The sequence below is a fragment of the Pholcus phalangioides genome, unplaced genomic scaffold (genome assembly GCF_987345545.1).
Source record: "Pholcus phalangioides strain wild (caught in Gottingen) unplaced genomic scaffold, Ppha-v1.0 ptg000013l_1, whole genome shotgun sequence".
Taxonomy (NCBI): domain Eukaryota; kingdom Metazoa; phylum Arthropoda; class Arachnida; order Araneae; family Pholcidae; genus Pholcus; species Pholcus phalangioides.
This window is the reverse complement of record NW_028301606.1, coordinates 11,018,350-11,037,018: the sequence shown is the minus strand read 5'-3', so window position 1 is coordinate 11,037,018 and position 18,669 is coordinate 11,018,350. Positions and strand designations below refer to the sequence as shown.

Genomic DNA, 18,669 nt, shown 5'->3' with positions numbered 1-18,669 from the left:
CTTAAAATTTGGCATAAAAATTACTTTCATAGAAAATGACAATACAGTCTAAAATTTATTATTGTTTTCACCATTTTGATACACTTTCCATCAGTAAATGTTATTACAGCTCACTCCAGTAGCATTTAATAGAAAAGTGACAAGAAAGGTAGTCAGTATACCTTAAAAAAATCAAGACTTAATTGAATCGATTTAAAAAAAAAATTATATTTCAATCATATTCATGAGTGAATTCCTCAATTGACTATCTTCCGTTAAATTTGAAGCCCAATCGATAATAAAACTTCTCGAACAACCAGGTACTTTTGGAGAGCACTGCCTTTATTTGAACACCAATTATTTAGAAGGAAATTTCCTGAACGGACTAAAATCTTAGGGATAAACCTCGACTACCTCTTTCTAATCAATGTGGTTAAAGTAAGAAACGACGTATCAGTTTCACACTGAAGAGTTTCCCAGTTCGGAAAAGGATCTCGTAATTAATGCTTGTAAGTTTTACTTTGTTTTGAGTTTGCTTCGGCAAATGATGACTGCGGAAGGGAAAGTTCTGTGAAGTAATGTAACGTATAATGAAGGAAAAATAAACGAACTGGAATGATGAGTAAAAGCATTCGATTTCTTGAGGAGGATCGATTCTAGACTGAAATGTTAGCACATGGGGATGGCGTGATTCCGATAGTGTTTCAGTCATCTACACTAGAAGTCTTCAACCTTTCAGACAAGGCGAGCCGAATCGAAACTAGACCCACGGCCCATTCATACTGAGGTATTTATAATTGTGATTTAGAATCCCCTCTCCTCCTACAGATTTACAAGGACTTATGCATTTCACGGTGACATCTTTATATAGGGGCCAACGAGAGGCTCCGAGTTTAACAGAAGCAAAAATGCTTGAAGACTTATTTATTCTGAAATTATTTATTTAATTAATTATCAATTCCGATAAGTTCTGAAACCATTTTTATCATCAATTCTGAAATTAAAATGCGCTTTTGATTAATTACTTCTTTTGGTTTCGGTAAAACCTCTCTTTTGTGGTCATCACCACTGGCAGCTCAAAAAAATTCGTCCGTAAAAGGGGGGGGGGGGTGACTGTTAATCAGGTTTTTGAAGTACGTACTTTTATTATACAGAGTGAAATTATTATTTAGTCGTAATAGAGGAGTGACCGCATCTGAGGGCTGTCCGTTAAGAGGGGATTCACTGTGTTTTGGAATTGATTTAAAAATGATTATGAAATTATTTTTATATATTTCTTTCAATTCTGAAATTATATTTCCTTCTCAATATGTCTCGAAGTCGCTTCTTTGAAATTATTTCTTCCAATAATTATGATCATTGATCTTTTCTGTCACATCACTATCATTTTCCGCACACGAGGGTTACTACTACTTCACCAACTCTGGCCATATCGCAATTTACTGCCATTAATGAGATGGATTGGAAATGAAGGTTCTGTCTATCGGTGGTCTCGCCTCAAGTTCGTTAGGTTAAATATCTTATCTATGTCCTCCCTTGGGTTCGAACCCGGGACCGTGATGACCTTCATGGTGGTAGACAAGCGTCTTACCACCACGCCGCTCGGGCGTCACACGAGAGCTAACTGGACCGGGACTCAAGATTTATTGCCGATTTCGAACGGCAGCGTTCGACATTTTCTCATGTTTTTTAATACTCACCCGAGAGGTTGGTGAGGGACAACTCCTCGGTGTGGGACACCCCCGCGAAAGGAAAGTTTTCGGCAAGGACGGATCGGGTATCGAATTCGCGACACCTGTAAACATCCTTTGGTACTTTAGGCGAGTTTTATTATGACCTGGTCTACCACGCGCTTCAATAATTATGCAATCATTTTTTTAAATTTATTATGAAATAATTTCTAGTACTAATTGCTCAAATATTTCTTTTATTGATTCTCAAACAAAATTACTTTTCTCTCAAAAAATCTCAAATATTTTCAATTTTTTTTTTCTCTAATTCCGAAATTATTTCAAATTATTTTTCCCCCAATTCTGAAATTAATCATTTCCAAAATTTTAAAAAAATTCTTTATTTCAAAAATTATTTCTTGCAGTAATTTGTAAATTATATACTGTACTTTTTTTCAAAAATTCTTGATTTCTTTCTCCCCATTAAGGTGTTTTTCATCATTTCTGTTTATTCTGTAATTATATATATATTCCCTTTTTTGCATTCCGACATTTCTGTCCTTAAATATATGAAATCAGGAGCCCCCAGAGAAACAGCCTGGTCCTCAAGGTTGGATTTGTTACGGTAACGCATGGTTTTACATCGAATTCGCAGCGTTGAGATGGTGAATCTAGAAAGCATTTCTCAATTCTAAATGCCACAGTATAACTCTCAGTGGCCTGTGGGCTTAATCAAATAACTTTTTTTTTTAATTTATTCATTTTCCGATGTTTTAATCATTTTCCGAAAATGGTCGGCGAGCCGCGGCAAAAAGTTCTGAGGGCTTTGCGTTAAAAGCTCATGTTCTAGACATACCTCTCCAAGAATGTCGATATGAGAGCAAACTATTAATCGTCTCAAGAGGTTGAATCCTAGCACATACATCAGATTCGGAATCTCTGGCACGTAAAGGATGTAAACAACTCCACGTAACCTAAGAGTTTCCTCAAAGAAATGTTCTTTTTTTTTGTCCCTAACACACTCCTGAAACTCAATCTCATGTACATAAGCACCCACTGAGAAGTAAGTTACAATCCAACTCAAATATTGTCAAGGAGTCACCATGTGCTATCTCTCACAGGGGTAGCCAAACTTTTTCCAAGCCGTGCCACAATCAAGATTATTTTCGGTGATTAGAATATATTTGCGATAGATTATTATATTTGATATATATTTCATAATCATATAAATATGTATCATATTTATATAACTATAATTATGATAATAATAATTGTCATAATATAATCTATAGTTATTAAAATTATCTTAGTTCTTGATTCCAGTAAAGAATAAAAACTCAAGAAAGCCTCGTTATAAAAAAACGGGACATTTTATAAAAAACTTTAGATGGCCAAAATTACCGAAGTGTGTGTCCGGTAAAATACGGGACATATGGCCATCATTATATATACACCAGTTTGTGGCCCGAGAGTTTCAAAAATATCGCCTATCTGGCCCGCAGACTGCAAAGTTTGTCCATCCGCTGCTCTATGGGAATTAGCCAGAACCACTAATTATTGACGTTATAACGGAGTTCAACAATTGTACTCATATTACTTTTTTCGATTCTTGAAAAAATTGCTTGCAACGATTTCTTCGAGGAATACGTTTCAAAACTTATACAAATACAAATACAACGCCACAACAGGCAAATTGCCCAACGAGGTGGCTGACTTAAGAACATTATGGATCCCCGAGCCATTTTTTGGAGGCCCTACCTACTACTGTGTAGTGCTGCCATCTGCCACCAGTTTTTCTAACTATGAGTGAAGTGTTATGATTGAATGATTTATCATTGTAGGACTGTTGCTCTCTGTGGCGAGACTTTTTAACGGGGAGATCGGCTCACATTTGCGCCTTGAAGTTGGGAATCACAGAAAACCAACTTCAGCCGACCACCACTGTGGGGTTCGAACCCCGATCCTCGCATCGCGCGTCCATCACTATAACCACTCGACCACCACAACGGCCAAAGTAATAAAGTAAATAAAGTAACTTCGGTTTGTTTTTTGAAAATAAATCATTCGATGAAAATAAATATCGATATCTTATATAAATAGAGATTAAATGTAATGAGTCGGAAGAAAAAATTGGCTACTGGTTACTTGTAAATTACAAAAAACGGAAGTGGTGAGATTAACGTTCAAGATAGAGTAAATACACACGAAAGCTTTGAGATAATTCTGAGATAATAAATTAACTCTAACCTTTACATAGAAAAAATACAACTTTTTTCGGCTCTTCCATCGTCGAACTGATAAGTGGCAGCCGAGGCCCTTGAAATAGCGGTTAAAAACACGCCCAGGAGATATCCGATTCCCATCCATGTAAATAATCAAAGGAATTTAGTGTGTATACTCTCTTCTTTATACTGTTATCATTATAACTTAGCATATTTGAAAATACTATTCATACAGTGCGCCACAAAAGTTTAGGCACACACACACCACTAATTTTGAGTTTTAAGTTATTTAATGTAAATTGTAAGGCTTTACACATTTTGACCGGGATTCCCGTGACGAATGAAAATGCATGCCGCAAAAGTTTGGGCAATACGGACCACGCCGCTTAATGTGATCACATCGGGTCTGGGAGTTTCTAATAACAATAATCGAATCGTAACTATATTCGAAAAAAAGTCCCGTTTGCAAGTACGGCGACCATACATCTTGCTTGGTTGAAAGGGAGGTATGGTAAATCGACGCATAGTAAACGGTACGTATTATTAAAACGGGACAACTCGGTTTTTTTCCCCCCACGTAATGGGTTGTAAAAAATTTTCAATCGTTCCATTTTTTTTATTGTATTCTAAAACGGGACTTTTTTTTCCTTTGAGAGGAAAGACTTTATGGCGGAGAGATCGCATTCGCGACTTGAGGTTGCGAACTAGAGTCCTAAAAGACTACTACTACTAAACCACAGATGTACCTCGTCCCCATTCCTCTGCGGAATATCTAATGAATCGGTACGTGGAATGTGCGTGTACGTGTTGGGGACCTAATGTGAAGTTTGTTACCGTGCAATGATTGTTATGTGTGGTGCTGCCATCTGCCATTTATTTTTCCAACTATGAGTAAAGTGTAATGATTGAATTATTATACCGTTGTAGGCCTGTTGCTCTCTATGGCTTTTTGACGGGGAGATCGGCTCGCATTTATGCCTTGAAGTTGGGAATCACAAAACCAACTTCAATCCTAAAAGACTGAAAGGCACTGTCATAACTGCAGATCTTTTGTCCTCCAATACCACCAGTTATGTACAATCATGTAACCAAGGTGTTTATCGGCTTTCAAGTACGTATTTTATTGTAACCCTTTTACCACTATACGGGAATATCTGATTCTAAATAGGAAATTTGATCGCCGTGTGCGAGTCTAGGACTCTTATCTACGGCTTAAAATGACCCTTGCAGGCCAAGTCACAAGGATATATTTAATCATGTGTCGAACAAATTAAACACGCATACGCATATACTATGGTTTAGTATAGTATAGGCTAATTCACCATTTTTTTCTCGGTGGAATAAATGAAAGCTCTTATGGCCGTTGTGATCTCGTATGCGCTACCCATGGGTACTCAAACTATGCTCCACCGAACGGCAGCCCGACAGAGGTTCTTTTTGAAAAGACTCTTTCTTAAAGTGCTCTGGGGAGCCGCGGATAAGCGTTGATTAGGGTAAAAGGCAACGCGGGTGAAAAAAAAATTTAAGAATCCCTTTCGTAACCTGTACAGAAAGCAGAGAGAGCCATACTAGGAAATGACAAAAGAAAATGAAAGTTCACAGAAAAAGTTCATGCCACGAAAGTCGCTTTTCGAAACTTCACATTCATTTCAAATGTAATTCCAGCAATTTCCGAATGTCAGTCGGAATTCTACGTTATCATTCGTGCATTTTAAAGCATGATGCTAATGTGAAATTACCCTTTTCTAATAGTCGAGAGAAGTTAATTGGTCGTGTGAGTTTTCAAAATGTGGCAGATGTTATATAAGATTTTAGAAAAAAGAAAGAAAAGATGCCCAAAATCATTCCCTTTAAAAATCACACATGAATGAATGAACGCCAGGGGCTCTGACACCGGACTTATCCCGTTGTCGAGATCTCTTCCAGCCCAGCTTCGTGGCAGAGTCTGAAACAAAGTGAGTGCACCTAACAGTCTGAGTGTGTAGCTAGTGTTGTGTGTTTGATATTTCAGTGCTGCCACCTATATTTCAAATTGTGAGTGAAGTGTAATGATAGAATATTTGTAACGTTGTAGGCTTGTTGCTCTCTGTGGTGAGACTTTTTAACGGGGAGATCGGCTCGCATTCGCGCCTTGAAGTTGGAAACCACAGAAAACCAACTTCAGCCGACCACCACTGTGGCGCCGGTGGGGTTCGAACCCGGATCCTCGCGATGCGAGTCTGTCACTATGACCACTCGACCACCACAGCGGCTCAAAAATCACACAATAAATGTTTTTGAAATTCTTGGACATTCAATTTGTTGACTATGAAAACAGTAGATACTTGAAGATCATTTTGAAATAAATTTCGTTAATAGCAGTCAGAAAACTACGAGAATATGTTTCGGCATATAAAATATTCATTAAAGTTCTATTAGTAGATTTAAGCTCTACAATCCTTAGTTAATTAAGAATTGACAAGTACATTTAAAAAATTTACGATGGTCCTCGAATTACGAACGCCACAGCCAGTAAACTGAAACGAGTAAGACTAACTACGTAAAAGCGTTCATATAAAATCACGGTAAAGATCAGCTATAAATAAACATCCTACGTTATAAAACACTGTTATTTTAATTAAAATATAACGAATAAGTTCCTGGGATTCAATTCATAAATTAGGTAATGCTAATTTTAATTTTCAAGAAACTCTTGTAACGTTGTGGATTTGTTCAAAGAAAGTGGAACCTGGTTTATACGTCGCTCAGTTTTTTTAAAAACCGTCTTGTCATTCGGAAATTTCCCGATCCGGAAACGTATAGGCGTTATAAAAAGAGTTATGTCCGGTCAAACTTTTTACATGCCCCGTGCCAGTGCCGTCTTAAGGCATGGGTCCACACGGGTACGGCCCGGGGCCTCGCAAAAATGAGATCTGGTTGAAGTTTTCAAGAATTTGCCTGGTAGGGCCTCAGAAAAATCACTGGGCCCGGGGGGGCCTATGATGCTCTTAAGGCGGCCCTGCCCCGGGCATGTCGGCAATGGACTTGTCCAGCTCTGGTTCCTACATTTAAGACATAATAAATTTGCACTACCGAAATAGGGGAGTCAAATTATTAAACGTTATTTCAATGGTTAAGGCTCATGGAAGCAGAAGAAACATCGTATTAACCGATATTTCACTTTATCCGATTATTTTATAAGTGGGCACAACTCATCAAAATAATCAAAAACTGATATTTTACTGCAATAAATTTCTCTATAATTGAGCTCAACTATAATAAATTGTATCCGAATAACAACTTGCAATCTACAAAAAAAGAAAAACAAGCAGATAAACATTTTGATAAAATATGCATCAACCCCAAAAATTAATGTCACAAGTTAGCAACAGATGACGCTAATAGAAAAGAGCGTTTGAAATGTGTATTAATTGAAACTGCAATTGCTGAAGTTTGGAAGTTCATTTCTTTTTGTAAGTTTTTGAGGGGTGAGGGCAGAGCCGTCTTCTGTGCCATAGGCCACCGGGCAAGGTGATATTCTACTGCAGTCTCTGATTAGCTGGAAGTACCTGCTTATAAATTCCTATAATTTCTTTCTAAAATCACAGCACGGAATCTCATATTCGCGAGACTCCTTAGGTGCTTGGGGTGCCCGGGGGGGAATGGGGGCATGTGTTAAGATTACACTGGGTATACAGGTCTTCCAATAAAAGACACATTTAGTATCCGTTCTTTCGATCATTTCGATCATTTTTTCTCTAAGGCCGGAATTGTACTATGAAAGCTTGATAAAGGATCTTTTACAAAAGTTTGAAACAAAACAACCTATAACTCATACGCCTATTTGTTGCATTTCTTCAGTTTTACAAAAGAACTTTCCTGAAACTTCTATAGTGTAATCCCGGCCTAAGCGATTTGAAATGCGATTTTGAAATTAATTTTTTTTTCCTCCTCAGGTATGATTGAATTGATTTTTCTTTTAGCAGAATTAGAAATGCAATTAAACCCATGGAATTTTATAATATTTTATGTCTGTTGTGAAACGGGGGGGGGGGGTGTCATGTTTAAAGCTAGCCTCTTCAAAGTCGTATAAACAAGGTTCCACTGTAATACAAAATATAGGTTTAAATAATATATTTTTGATATATTGTCTCTGTTTCGATAAATGTGTTAAATCGGTGATTACGCAGTAATAGTCAATCCTTCCGGTAAGTTTGATAAATTTCACTTCACTACCCTGACGAGTATATTACCATATGCATAATAAATACCCTATATACCAATAGCTAATATTGGTACTATACAATACTATACCCTATATATTCCAATAACATTGGAAAAAGCGTAAAAATGAAGGAATTGGTATATTTCAATGCGGTTTGAGGAAAAAAAATTCTCACGAAAAGGGGTGGATTTTTTTTTCCACGGGAAAAAAATAAAGTCGTCGATAAATGACTAAAATAAATTTTCGAAGAAAAAAATATGCAAATCAGAATCCTATAAAATGGATGGTGTGCACAGTTAACAGCTCATTTCTAAATTTTCCTGTTACTGGCGCTTTCATAAGGTTTTCATTAGGATTTTGGCATTGGTGGGTGAAACAAAATTGGCGAAGTTGTTTTGCCTCGGCCACGAATCACCGACCCAAATGAAGCTTTACGAACGCTTCGGACACAGAAGGGATTGAAGAATGATTCGGGTCCAATAACTTCTGCCGGACTAGTTTCTCTCGCCCTCTGACGACAAAAGTTTCAATTAAATTTTTTTCAGTACCAAAAAAAAATTCCCTCTTCGCGAGAATAACTTATCTGCAAACCGTATCGATTCCTTCAACTCTTATGAATTTTAAACTATTCACTCTGTACTGTACACTCACTATACATCGATACTGCATTGCATATTGAGTTCTTGTTTCTCAAATCCTTATGTCGAAAGAACGAAGAACGTGTTTATAAGAAATATTCGAGGCTTAAGAATCTCTTTCATGCGTCATCCATATATTTTTTTTTTCTCCTCCCGCCTTCTTACATGTCACCCTTATTTTGTGATATCTCACAAAAAGCGGAAGCTTTTCAAAGTTTTGAAATAATAAGAATAAAAATAAAGGCGAGAGAAAATGTTGTGTTATAACATCTCATCCTATACTTCCGCCATTTTTCTTTCTCTTCTGAATACACTCTGGACAACGAAAAGCATTTTTCCATAATCTTACGTCTCGGCTTGAAATGTTATGTGCGAATAACCAATAAGCTGTAATGTATTACAAGTAAAATTTAGACTCCTGGATACTTTTGATGATAGACATTCACCACAAATCATTATGTATTCATTTAAATTTATGGTTGAGTGATTGATTTTGTATTTTCCGAATTTATTTGCATTAATTGACACCTGTTGGATTTGTTTCTATCGATTAAATTTTAACTGAAGTTGAAAAGGAAGAGGGCGTCGGTCGCCAGAGTAAAAATTTTGTCAAAAAGGGGTCGCGCTTCAAAAAGTTTGGAAATCGATGCCACAGAGAATAATGTTAATAAATCTTGCTTATAAAATTTCGATGAAAAGTAACCAGCTCGGATATACCGACAAGTTTCTCGTCATTTTTGTTTGTTTCAATGACGTTTACCCAAGAAATTATCGATATTACAGCTGATCACATCCAAGGAATTTGAGCGTCTGTTCCATTTGTATCCACATTGAAAGATAAAAGTTATTGTACGTTCGACCCTTCTGAGAGACTGTCTCATTGACATGACCACTATCTTTAATAGAACCAGGAATGAAGGTAATTTACAAAATTTATACATTGTATTACAATGAGCATGACTAAAAATATTCATCTCGCATATATGTCAAGTTCATTTTTTTCCATGATATACATTTTAAACAGCCTTGCTGTAGCGCTGTATTTCTTCCCAAGATCATTTACAAGCAATATTTGGTCTCTTCGCGTTCTCCTAAAGTCATTCTTCCGCTTTTTCGAGGCTTAGTTCATCCTGGACTGGAGTATGCTGTAAGGTTTTGGAGACCATACCTACAGAGGGACATAGACTTGGTTGAAGGGGTGCAGAGAAGAGCTACGTGTGTCCTTATTGGCACACAAGGCTTGAATTATGAAGAGAGAATTCATTTTTTGAATATGTTTACATTGGATGAACGCAGGTATCGAGGAGATATGATCGAAGTGTTCAAAATTTTCAATGGGATGGATAGGATGGACCATGAACTTTTAGTACACCGCCAATAGACTGCTTTTACAAGGGGACACCAGTATCGATTGGTGAGGGACAATGCAAGGTTATGATGTCGCAGGGAATTTTTCTCTAATAGGATTGTTGGTAAATGGAATAGCTTACCCCTGGAGGTAGTAAGTTGTAACACAATTGACACGTTTAAAAAGAAATACGATAAACATGTTGGGGTAAATCGAGAAGCTATCCATTCTTAGAATAAGACAACCATAAGTATTCTTTATGGGCGTTGTATAATATTTTATCATGTGTATATATTGTTTATAATTTGTGTTAATTGCATTTTCAATTGGGTTGCTGTATTTTTGCAATATATGACAGCCATATTTTTATGGGCATCTTTTTTCAGCCACCTCGTTGGGCATTTTGTCTGTTGTGGCGTTGTATTTGTATTTGTATAACTTCGCTGATGTTTCGCAAAATGTTTGGTGAAGATCGGCGATGTTTCGTATTGATTATAACAATTTCCCGTATTTTTGTCGATCAAACTGGTCACCACTAATACAGTGATTCCCTTTTTCGAACCGCTGCTTCCTTGCCCAGTCATCGTTTCTCCGCGGCTCCCCAGAACATTCAAAGGGAAGGAGCCTTTCCGAAGCACTGAGCAGGCGCACTGTCGCTAGCTTCACGCAAACCCTCAAGAAACATTGGAGGACGCCCTCAGAAGTCACGAAGTACACTTTGAGAAACACTACATGTAATCATAAAGAAATAAAAACTTCATACATAGTATTTGATTGCATCCGATTCTGTTGACAGTTACAACGGCAAAATTTGGAATTTGGAATTTTCGATATTGTTATTGAGTCTGAATGTATTACATGTCAGAGTAAAAATGTTATGTACGAATGACGGAGCCGTAATACATTACTCGAGAAGTAAAATTTTACATACTCACACATAGCTATTTTTGATGGCATAAATTCATAACAAATCATTATGTATATATTTAAATTTATAAACGAAAATCGATTTCGTATTATACGAGTCTCTTGGCAGTTGACCTGTTGCGTTTGTTTCTATCGATTTTTGTTCCTTAAGATATATGTTATAAATTTGTTTGTTATTTAACAAGATATGATATAACTATCATAAAATTCAATAAAAATAAATAAAATATACAACTATATAATTCCGGCCTTATTTCCACATGGAGAGGATTTTAGGGCCCTATAATTTAGAGTCCGCCGAACTAACGCCATCTATAGCTAGAGTTATAGAGTAGTTATAGGAGAGAGAGAGAGGTGTTGAGACCGAAGTCGAAAAATATAATATTCACTGACCAAACCAAATATCTATGACCTTAAGCCGGGTTTTCCTAGGAGCATGTTTTTCTGCGCCGCGTGAACCGAACAGAACCATTTCGCGTGGGCAGAAACATGTAACTTATTCACGCTACGCGTTTGTGTTTTCCTAGCGTGACGTATTATCTGTTCCGTCCTCTGTACATCCCTTTTTTTTCTCAATAAAAGAGAGAGACAGAAAGGAAAAAAAAAGAAACAAAAGTGAAAAGAGAAGATCCGCGAAATGAGCGGCGCACGACGCATTTGACTCCTCCAGAAGCATTTTTTTTTTCAAACCGAGCACAACTCGGGTCTATTGCCATAGGCAATTTACTACCTAGTGAGTTGTGCCGGAATTATGTGTGTACCGAACAGTCTGAGTGCGTATCTAGTGTTGTGTATGATTTTTCAGTGCTGCCATCTATATCTCAGAAGTGAAGTGAGTGATGTGTAGTGACTGAATATTTGTACTGTTTGTAGGACTGTTGCTCTCTGTGGCGAGACTTTTTAACGGGGAGATCGGCTCGCATTTGCGCCTCGAAGTTGGGAACCACAGAAAACCAACTTCAGCCGACCACCACTGTGGCGATCAGCCAATCACGCCCGACGTAAAGTGCTGGCGTGAGGAGTCTTGTGCTCTGTAGGAAAACAGTCGTACCGCTTTTCCTACTGGCGAGTGTACGGCTTGTCACGCTGGGCGATTCACGTTTCACAGAAAACCTGCTCCTAGGAAGACCCGACTATAATCGTAGTGTCTGGTGTCGAACTAACACCTCCTAGAGATCGAAGGCCTGGCCTCTGCACTGTTTGCCATAAACATCATTCAGACTACCTAGCAAGTTTGCCACATTTTGAAACACGGCATCCTCTTTAGTTTCTTCTTATTTTGGCGTAGAATCTTCCTGATTGGCTCTCAAATACCGCATAGTGGTTGGGTGTGGGACATAGAAATCGCCAATTCTGAGCCCGATCATTTCTTTTTCTCACAACGATGATACTGGCACGAGCAGGGATTTTTTCCCCTGAATATTGTGAGGAAAAATGGACTACTTACCGACGTCACAAGCAGACTGCGGAGGCCTTCTATCTCTAGGAGGTGCTGGTCGAACGCGTCCAAAACGTTATTCAATACAATTATTTATTTATACAATATTGTTGGCCCCCGGGCCTATACAAGAGGATGCGATTGAAAGTGACAAAGATATTGTATGATATTGGACCAAAAACTAGTGGTAGTGGGGGAATTCGAGTATATAGCTGGGGAGTTTGTTCAGTTCACGAATGGTATGAAGAAAGAAGCTGTATTTAAAGCAGTCAGTAGAAGCAAAAATTGGTTTTATTTTAAGGGAATGGTCTAGTCTTCTGGAGATTGTTTGGCTAGGATACCATAAGTATCAAAGTTGAAATGACCATGGTAAATCTTATGCAACAGGATTAATCGAGGAATAAGATGAAAAGTGGAGAGAGGGAGGAGATTAAGTTCGGACACCGAAACAAAAGATGACCAGCCGTCGTGGGCAAATCGGGTGGATTTATTCTGGATTGATTCGAGTTTGTGACTTCAGTTAACCCTTTATGGTTAATCCCCCTACCATAAAAACGAATTAAAAAAATTATTTGTGAGAAAACTAGTGTAAATTGGTGCTCTTGGCCGAACTTTAACTAAAACAATACATCAACACAGCAACTTAATTCATTGGAGTGAATTTTTTTAATTAGCTAAAATGATTAATTATATAACGGCGAAATATGCTCTTTGTCTTTATTTTACTATCAAATCAACATAATCTCGCTTTTTCCTTGCACTTTATTTCTGATCCCCTCAATTTGGTGCAGTTTTATAAACCTCAACACGTAAAATTCCAGCAGCTCTTTAAAAATGGCACCGTCAAGGAACCAACTTTTTTCCGGGTGAAAAAGGTTTGTATTTACATTACCGCTCTTGCATTGAAATGATACTAAAAGATTTACTTTGTAAAATATTTTAAAAAATATTAGAAAAGAAATCGGTATAATGGGTTTTTATACCCTGCATTTACCATGCATATTTAAGTATACACTGGTCCATAGAGGGGTGATTTTCTATCATGCTGAGTTAGTTCTTGGATGATGTTCGTAAAATTGGAAACTGTGACGGGTTGCAAAGTAAGGAAACGTGTGATTGCATGATTTCAGAAACTATTCTGTGAAAGTATTTATGCATAATTACTTGATTACAATTGCTGAAATAAGGTTTGGTCCCAAACATTTAAGTTTACCAAGGGCCTAAATTTGTGAGAAACTCTTGCCCTGGTTTCCATTTTTTTCCCCGAGCTCTCCTCTCAAGTAAGAAATTTAATTCGCTCATATAACTTCGAATTAGGCTTAATACTTTACTTTTTTAAACAACTCCTGGTGTATATATAGGTAGCAAAATGACAAAAAACAAAAGCTATGTAAAAATGTATGAACGAGTAGTTTATTGTGTGCATTATACGAGTTTCTTTGCATGAGTTGACCTGTTGCGTTTGTTTCTATCGATTTTTATTTTTCAAGCTATTTCATGTTTTTGATTCGTTTCTCCTATTTTACGAGATATAAAAATATTATAAAAACCAGAAAAGCGATGTAATATACGACCATTATTTGGGACTAATTTTTTCGTGAAAAATTCCAATATTCGACAAACGTAATGTTCACTGACCAACTAATATCTTTGACACTGGTTGTGGTAGCAGGGATTTCTTCCCCACGAGCGAATGGGGCCAAATAATTATTCAACATGATTAATTTCCCATTTTGTTGAATGCTTGAATGTTGTTCGTGAAATTAATACTGCGATGGATTGTAAATATCACAGAATATTTAAGAATCTATTTTTTGAGTAGAAAGTATTTATATACACATAATTACTTTGTTATTTCTCAAATAAGGCCAAGTTGGGGCCTAAGCCTTTTTGGAAACGAACTGGTTGTGGCGTCTTTTTTTTTTCAGGGCTCTGCTCTCAAGTAAGAAATTTAATTAGTTCATATAACTTCGGACCAATTTTAATACTTTCACAGTTTTAAAATATATAGTTTTCTATGCGACACCTGGTATTTGAGCTGCAAAATCGCAAAAAAGTTACGTGAACGCGTATGACCAAGATTTGTTTTGTGTATTATCCGAGTTTCTTGGCATGCGGTGACTTGTTGCGTTTGTTTCTATCGGTTTTATATTTCTTAAGCTTTTTCATGTTGTGGATTTGTTTCTCTTATTTTACAGGATATTATAAAACTATGATAAAATTCAGTAAGAGAATAAACGTAGTATACGATCAAATAATTTGGGCTAAATTTCCGTATGAGAAGTTAAGCTACTTTACCAGGGCCCTCAAAATTTGGAGACGGCTAAATTCCAACAACATGATACACACTGACTAAACATCTATGACCCTAGTCGTGGAGGCCAGTTCCCCTTTTCTCTCATGAGCAAGAGGGGTCCAAAATTATTGAATATATTTACTTTCCCATCTTTTTGAATTCCTGAATGACGTTCATAAAATTGAAGAGACTGTGACGGGGATAATAAAATAAGCAAGTGCCACAGCGTATTGCAGAACCTATTTTCTGGGAATAATTTATGCATAATTTTAACATAACAATACTTTGTAATAAATTCTCAAAAAAGCAAAGTGGGGCCCTAGAAATTTATTGTTTGCCCACAGGCCTTCTTCAAGGTCTCATCTGTCCATATAACTTCAGATCAATTTTAATACTTCTTTATATAACATAATTTTAATAATTTTCGATCTAGAACACCTACTAGTCATGATCGAGTGGGTGAGTTCGAGCCCAAGACAAATATGAATTTTTTGGTGGTCCCTTATATGTAATATTCTTTGCCGCAGAGGCGTAGGCAGGGGAAAGGGACACGTGGGCTGTGCATAAAATACAAAAGTCAGTAGCCAATTTCTGGGCCTGAAAATTTGTGGTCTTTGGATACGTACCCTGTTTGATCATGTGAGAAACAGGATCTGCTACGGGTATATAAGCTGCAAAATCACAAATATTTATATAAAAAGGTTAAAAAAATTATTAGAAAAATTTGTATTATAAACATGTTCTAAATTTTTAAAAAATATCTCGGAGTTTGGAGGTGATAAAATTTATGAGAATTATTTTTCTCTTTTATCATAACTTTGTTGGGTACATATCGATCATATTGAGAGAGAGAGAGAGAGAGAGAGAGGGAGATACATATCAATCGAAATCTTCAATGTTATCAATATAAATCTTCAGTTCATCATTCTAATGTTATTCGAAATAGAAATGAACAGACTGAATCTTCACTTACCTGGAATGTCATAGTTTTCATACATGTTATTGCATTCGTCCAGTGATCTTACCAAATCGGTCGTCCCCATAATGCCACCTAGAAACTAGATTCAATCTTGACCGAGTTAGTAGTTTGATCAGATGATTAGCAGAACAGTTAAAGAGATGAAGATATCGATTAATTGAATTCACGAATGATATTTCATTTCTCTTATTCGTTTCTACTTATTTCATAAGTTTTCATAGTCGATAACATCAAAGAAACTTTTGTTTTCATCGGACTGTTCAAAAGAAACTCCCCATAATTAAAAATATTTCATATATCTTTGATTTTTCAGCGTAATTAATTAATTGATTATTTTCATAAAAAGTGAAATTTCCATTCTTATCAAGTATTTTTGTCGTTTTCCTAAATGAGCTCGAAAACACTTCGGAACATGTTGACGGTGATCCTTTTCCTCCAGGAATGGTTTAGTATCGAGAGTTTGTGTTAGCGGGAGAAATCAATATGCCAACAACTTTAGTGTTTTCGGCATCTTTAAAAGCGATGCTGCTCTCTAACTTACGAAACTCCGAACTTGAACAGAAATAGAAAACAGCGCCAAATCAAGCGCCAAGTTTTCACTTGTTGGAGTAATGTTGGCTACTTTATAACCAACTTGCGTGGGTTTTTGATTTTGCGTGCGTAATATCTAATTAGTTTTATTAGTAATATATTTGAGGACCGAATGATGACAAACCTTTTATTAATAAATCTCTCAAATCCAATTTTTTTATGAACAAAATATTGTCTTTTAAGAAATTTCTCAGAAATTCCAAAAATAGAATATTTTTTATTGTGTGTAAAGCATCGGTATTTAGAGAAGCACCTCATTTCAAATTTTAATTTCGTATAATAAACGAAAACACACAATACTTGATGGATGTACTGTAAATTTATTTTTGAAAATTTTTATTAACAGGCTTGAATAGAATATATGAAAGGTGATTATGATTAAAGTTCCCGTACTCTGTGAGTAGTTTTTCCTGAAAAACCGCTTATCCGAATACAGCCAAATTTTTAGGATATCTTAATGAGACTACGGGAGAGAGATTTATGGGGAAAAAAAGTTCAACTTTCTAGCACCAGATGAAAAATTGGGGCATTTTTTTTATTACATTTTTCCCCATGGTCCATACAGCTTATATACCAAGCTTCAATGGAATACGTCTCCCAGAACGGGCGCTATATAGGTCTGAGTGGTTTCATTATACTGGCACTACTCCGATCTATGTAGCACACGTTCTGGAGGACCTATTCCATTGAAACTTGATATATATACGCTATATCGTCCATCGGAAAAAGGAAAATTCAATAAAAAAAAAAACACATGTTTTTTGTGGTGGAAAATTTAACTATATTTTTTTATTTCATAAATCTCTCTCTACCATGGTCTCATTAAAACATCCTAAAAATTGGCCGTAGAATCATTCCTTTTTTCATGCTTACAAACAGCCGTATAAAATTTATATTATCAGGTTTGACGGAATCGTGTTGCAGATTTTGATGATAGGAAGCCCTAGACACATTCAATTTCCATCGGTTGTCAGACACAGGTTGATGTATCCCCCTGTATACACATACACAAGCACGAGCACTGACGTAGCACGATCAGAATGTCGGTTTATCAAAAATTTGAAAAATGTCGTTGATTATTGAAGAATCGAACTTAAATTCGTTCGAATTAATTACGAACTTTAATAATAATCTGCCTACGTATTGAAAAAATCATTAGAATTTTTTTGTCATTTATTATTTAAATACATTTTGAATATTTATTATTTATTTTTACCTTAAAATAAGAAACAGTAAATTCAACCCATATTTTAAAAATATCTGGATATAACTTTTTTCCAGACTTTTTTACTTGAATTCAGAATACAGTTTTCCCTACATTAGAGAATTTTTTGCACGCAAGACTTTTCTTTTCTTTTTCTGACGTCACTTTCTTTCAAACCGAGTACCCTCAGGTCTATCACCATTTATGGGTGATGTACTACCTAGTGAGTTGTGCCGGAGGTGTAACTGTGTGTGTACCTAACAGTCCGAGTGCGTATGTAGTGTTGTGTTTGATTTTTCAGTGCTGCCATCTATATTTCAGAAGGGAAGTGAGTGATGTGTTATGCTTGAATTACATTTGTGCTCTTTGTAGGTCTGTTGCTCTCAGTGGCGATACTTTTTAACGGGGAGATCGGCTCGCATTCGCACCTTGAAGTTGGGAACCACAGAAAACCAACTTCAGCCGACCACCACTATGGCGACGGTGGGGCTCGAACCCGTAGTCCGTCACTATGACCACTCGACCACCATAGCGGCTGCACGCAAGACTGTAATTTGATCCGTAACTTTGATGGTTTCAGAGATTCCTGTATTTTTTGTTGTAAGCAAAGTAGTACAAAGTTTTTTAACAGCTGGCTGATGCGAAGATATATTTTGGAAAGAGAGAAAATTCAACTATCTCTGCGGGGAATCGAACCAACGTCCTAGACCACTAGACTACAGAGTCAACGAATATCTCAGTCTTTCCTTGGAGCTCGTGCGCACTGAACGGGACCGTACATGGACGGTCGGGCCTAACTCAGGCCAAAGCTCCCAACTGCTGACAATGCCACAAGATGACGAATGGTGGTGATTCAGTGCACACGAGCTCCAAGGAGATTTAGATACGCGTTGCCTCTCTGTAGTCTAGTGGGCTATGATGTTCACCCAGAAAGTGAAAGGGCGTAGGTTCGATTCTCCCCGCAGGGGCAGTTGAATTTCTCTCTTTCCAAAACATGTATTCGCATCAGCCAGCTGTGAAAAACCTTTGTATGGATAGCGAAGAGTGTGACGTCATCCTCGGGAAACAAAGTAGTATCCGATTTTTTTACATGGTTTTTTTTTTTTTTTTTTGCTCTTGTGAATCCTTACGGGGGAAAGAGATTGTCATTTCTCAATGTAAATATATTTCGAT

General features: G+C 36.8%; 1 protein-coding gene across 1 annotated transcript in view; it reads right to left on the bottom strand.

The window, feature by feature from the left end:
* LOC149078594 (PDF receptor-like) overlaps positions 1-16,192 on the bottom strand; it is an 89,735-nt gene extending 73,543 nt beyond the window's left edge. The window contains exon 1 of the mRNA XM_089240711.1: positions 15,696-16,192. Within this exon, the coding sequence (XP_089096837.1) occupies positions 15,696-15,765 (70 nt within the window). The 5' untranslated portion in view covers positions 15,766-16,192. The remainder of the gene's footprint in view (positions 1-15,695) is intronic.
* Between the last annotated feature and the right edge of the window lie 2,477 nt (positions 16,193-18,669).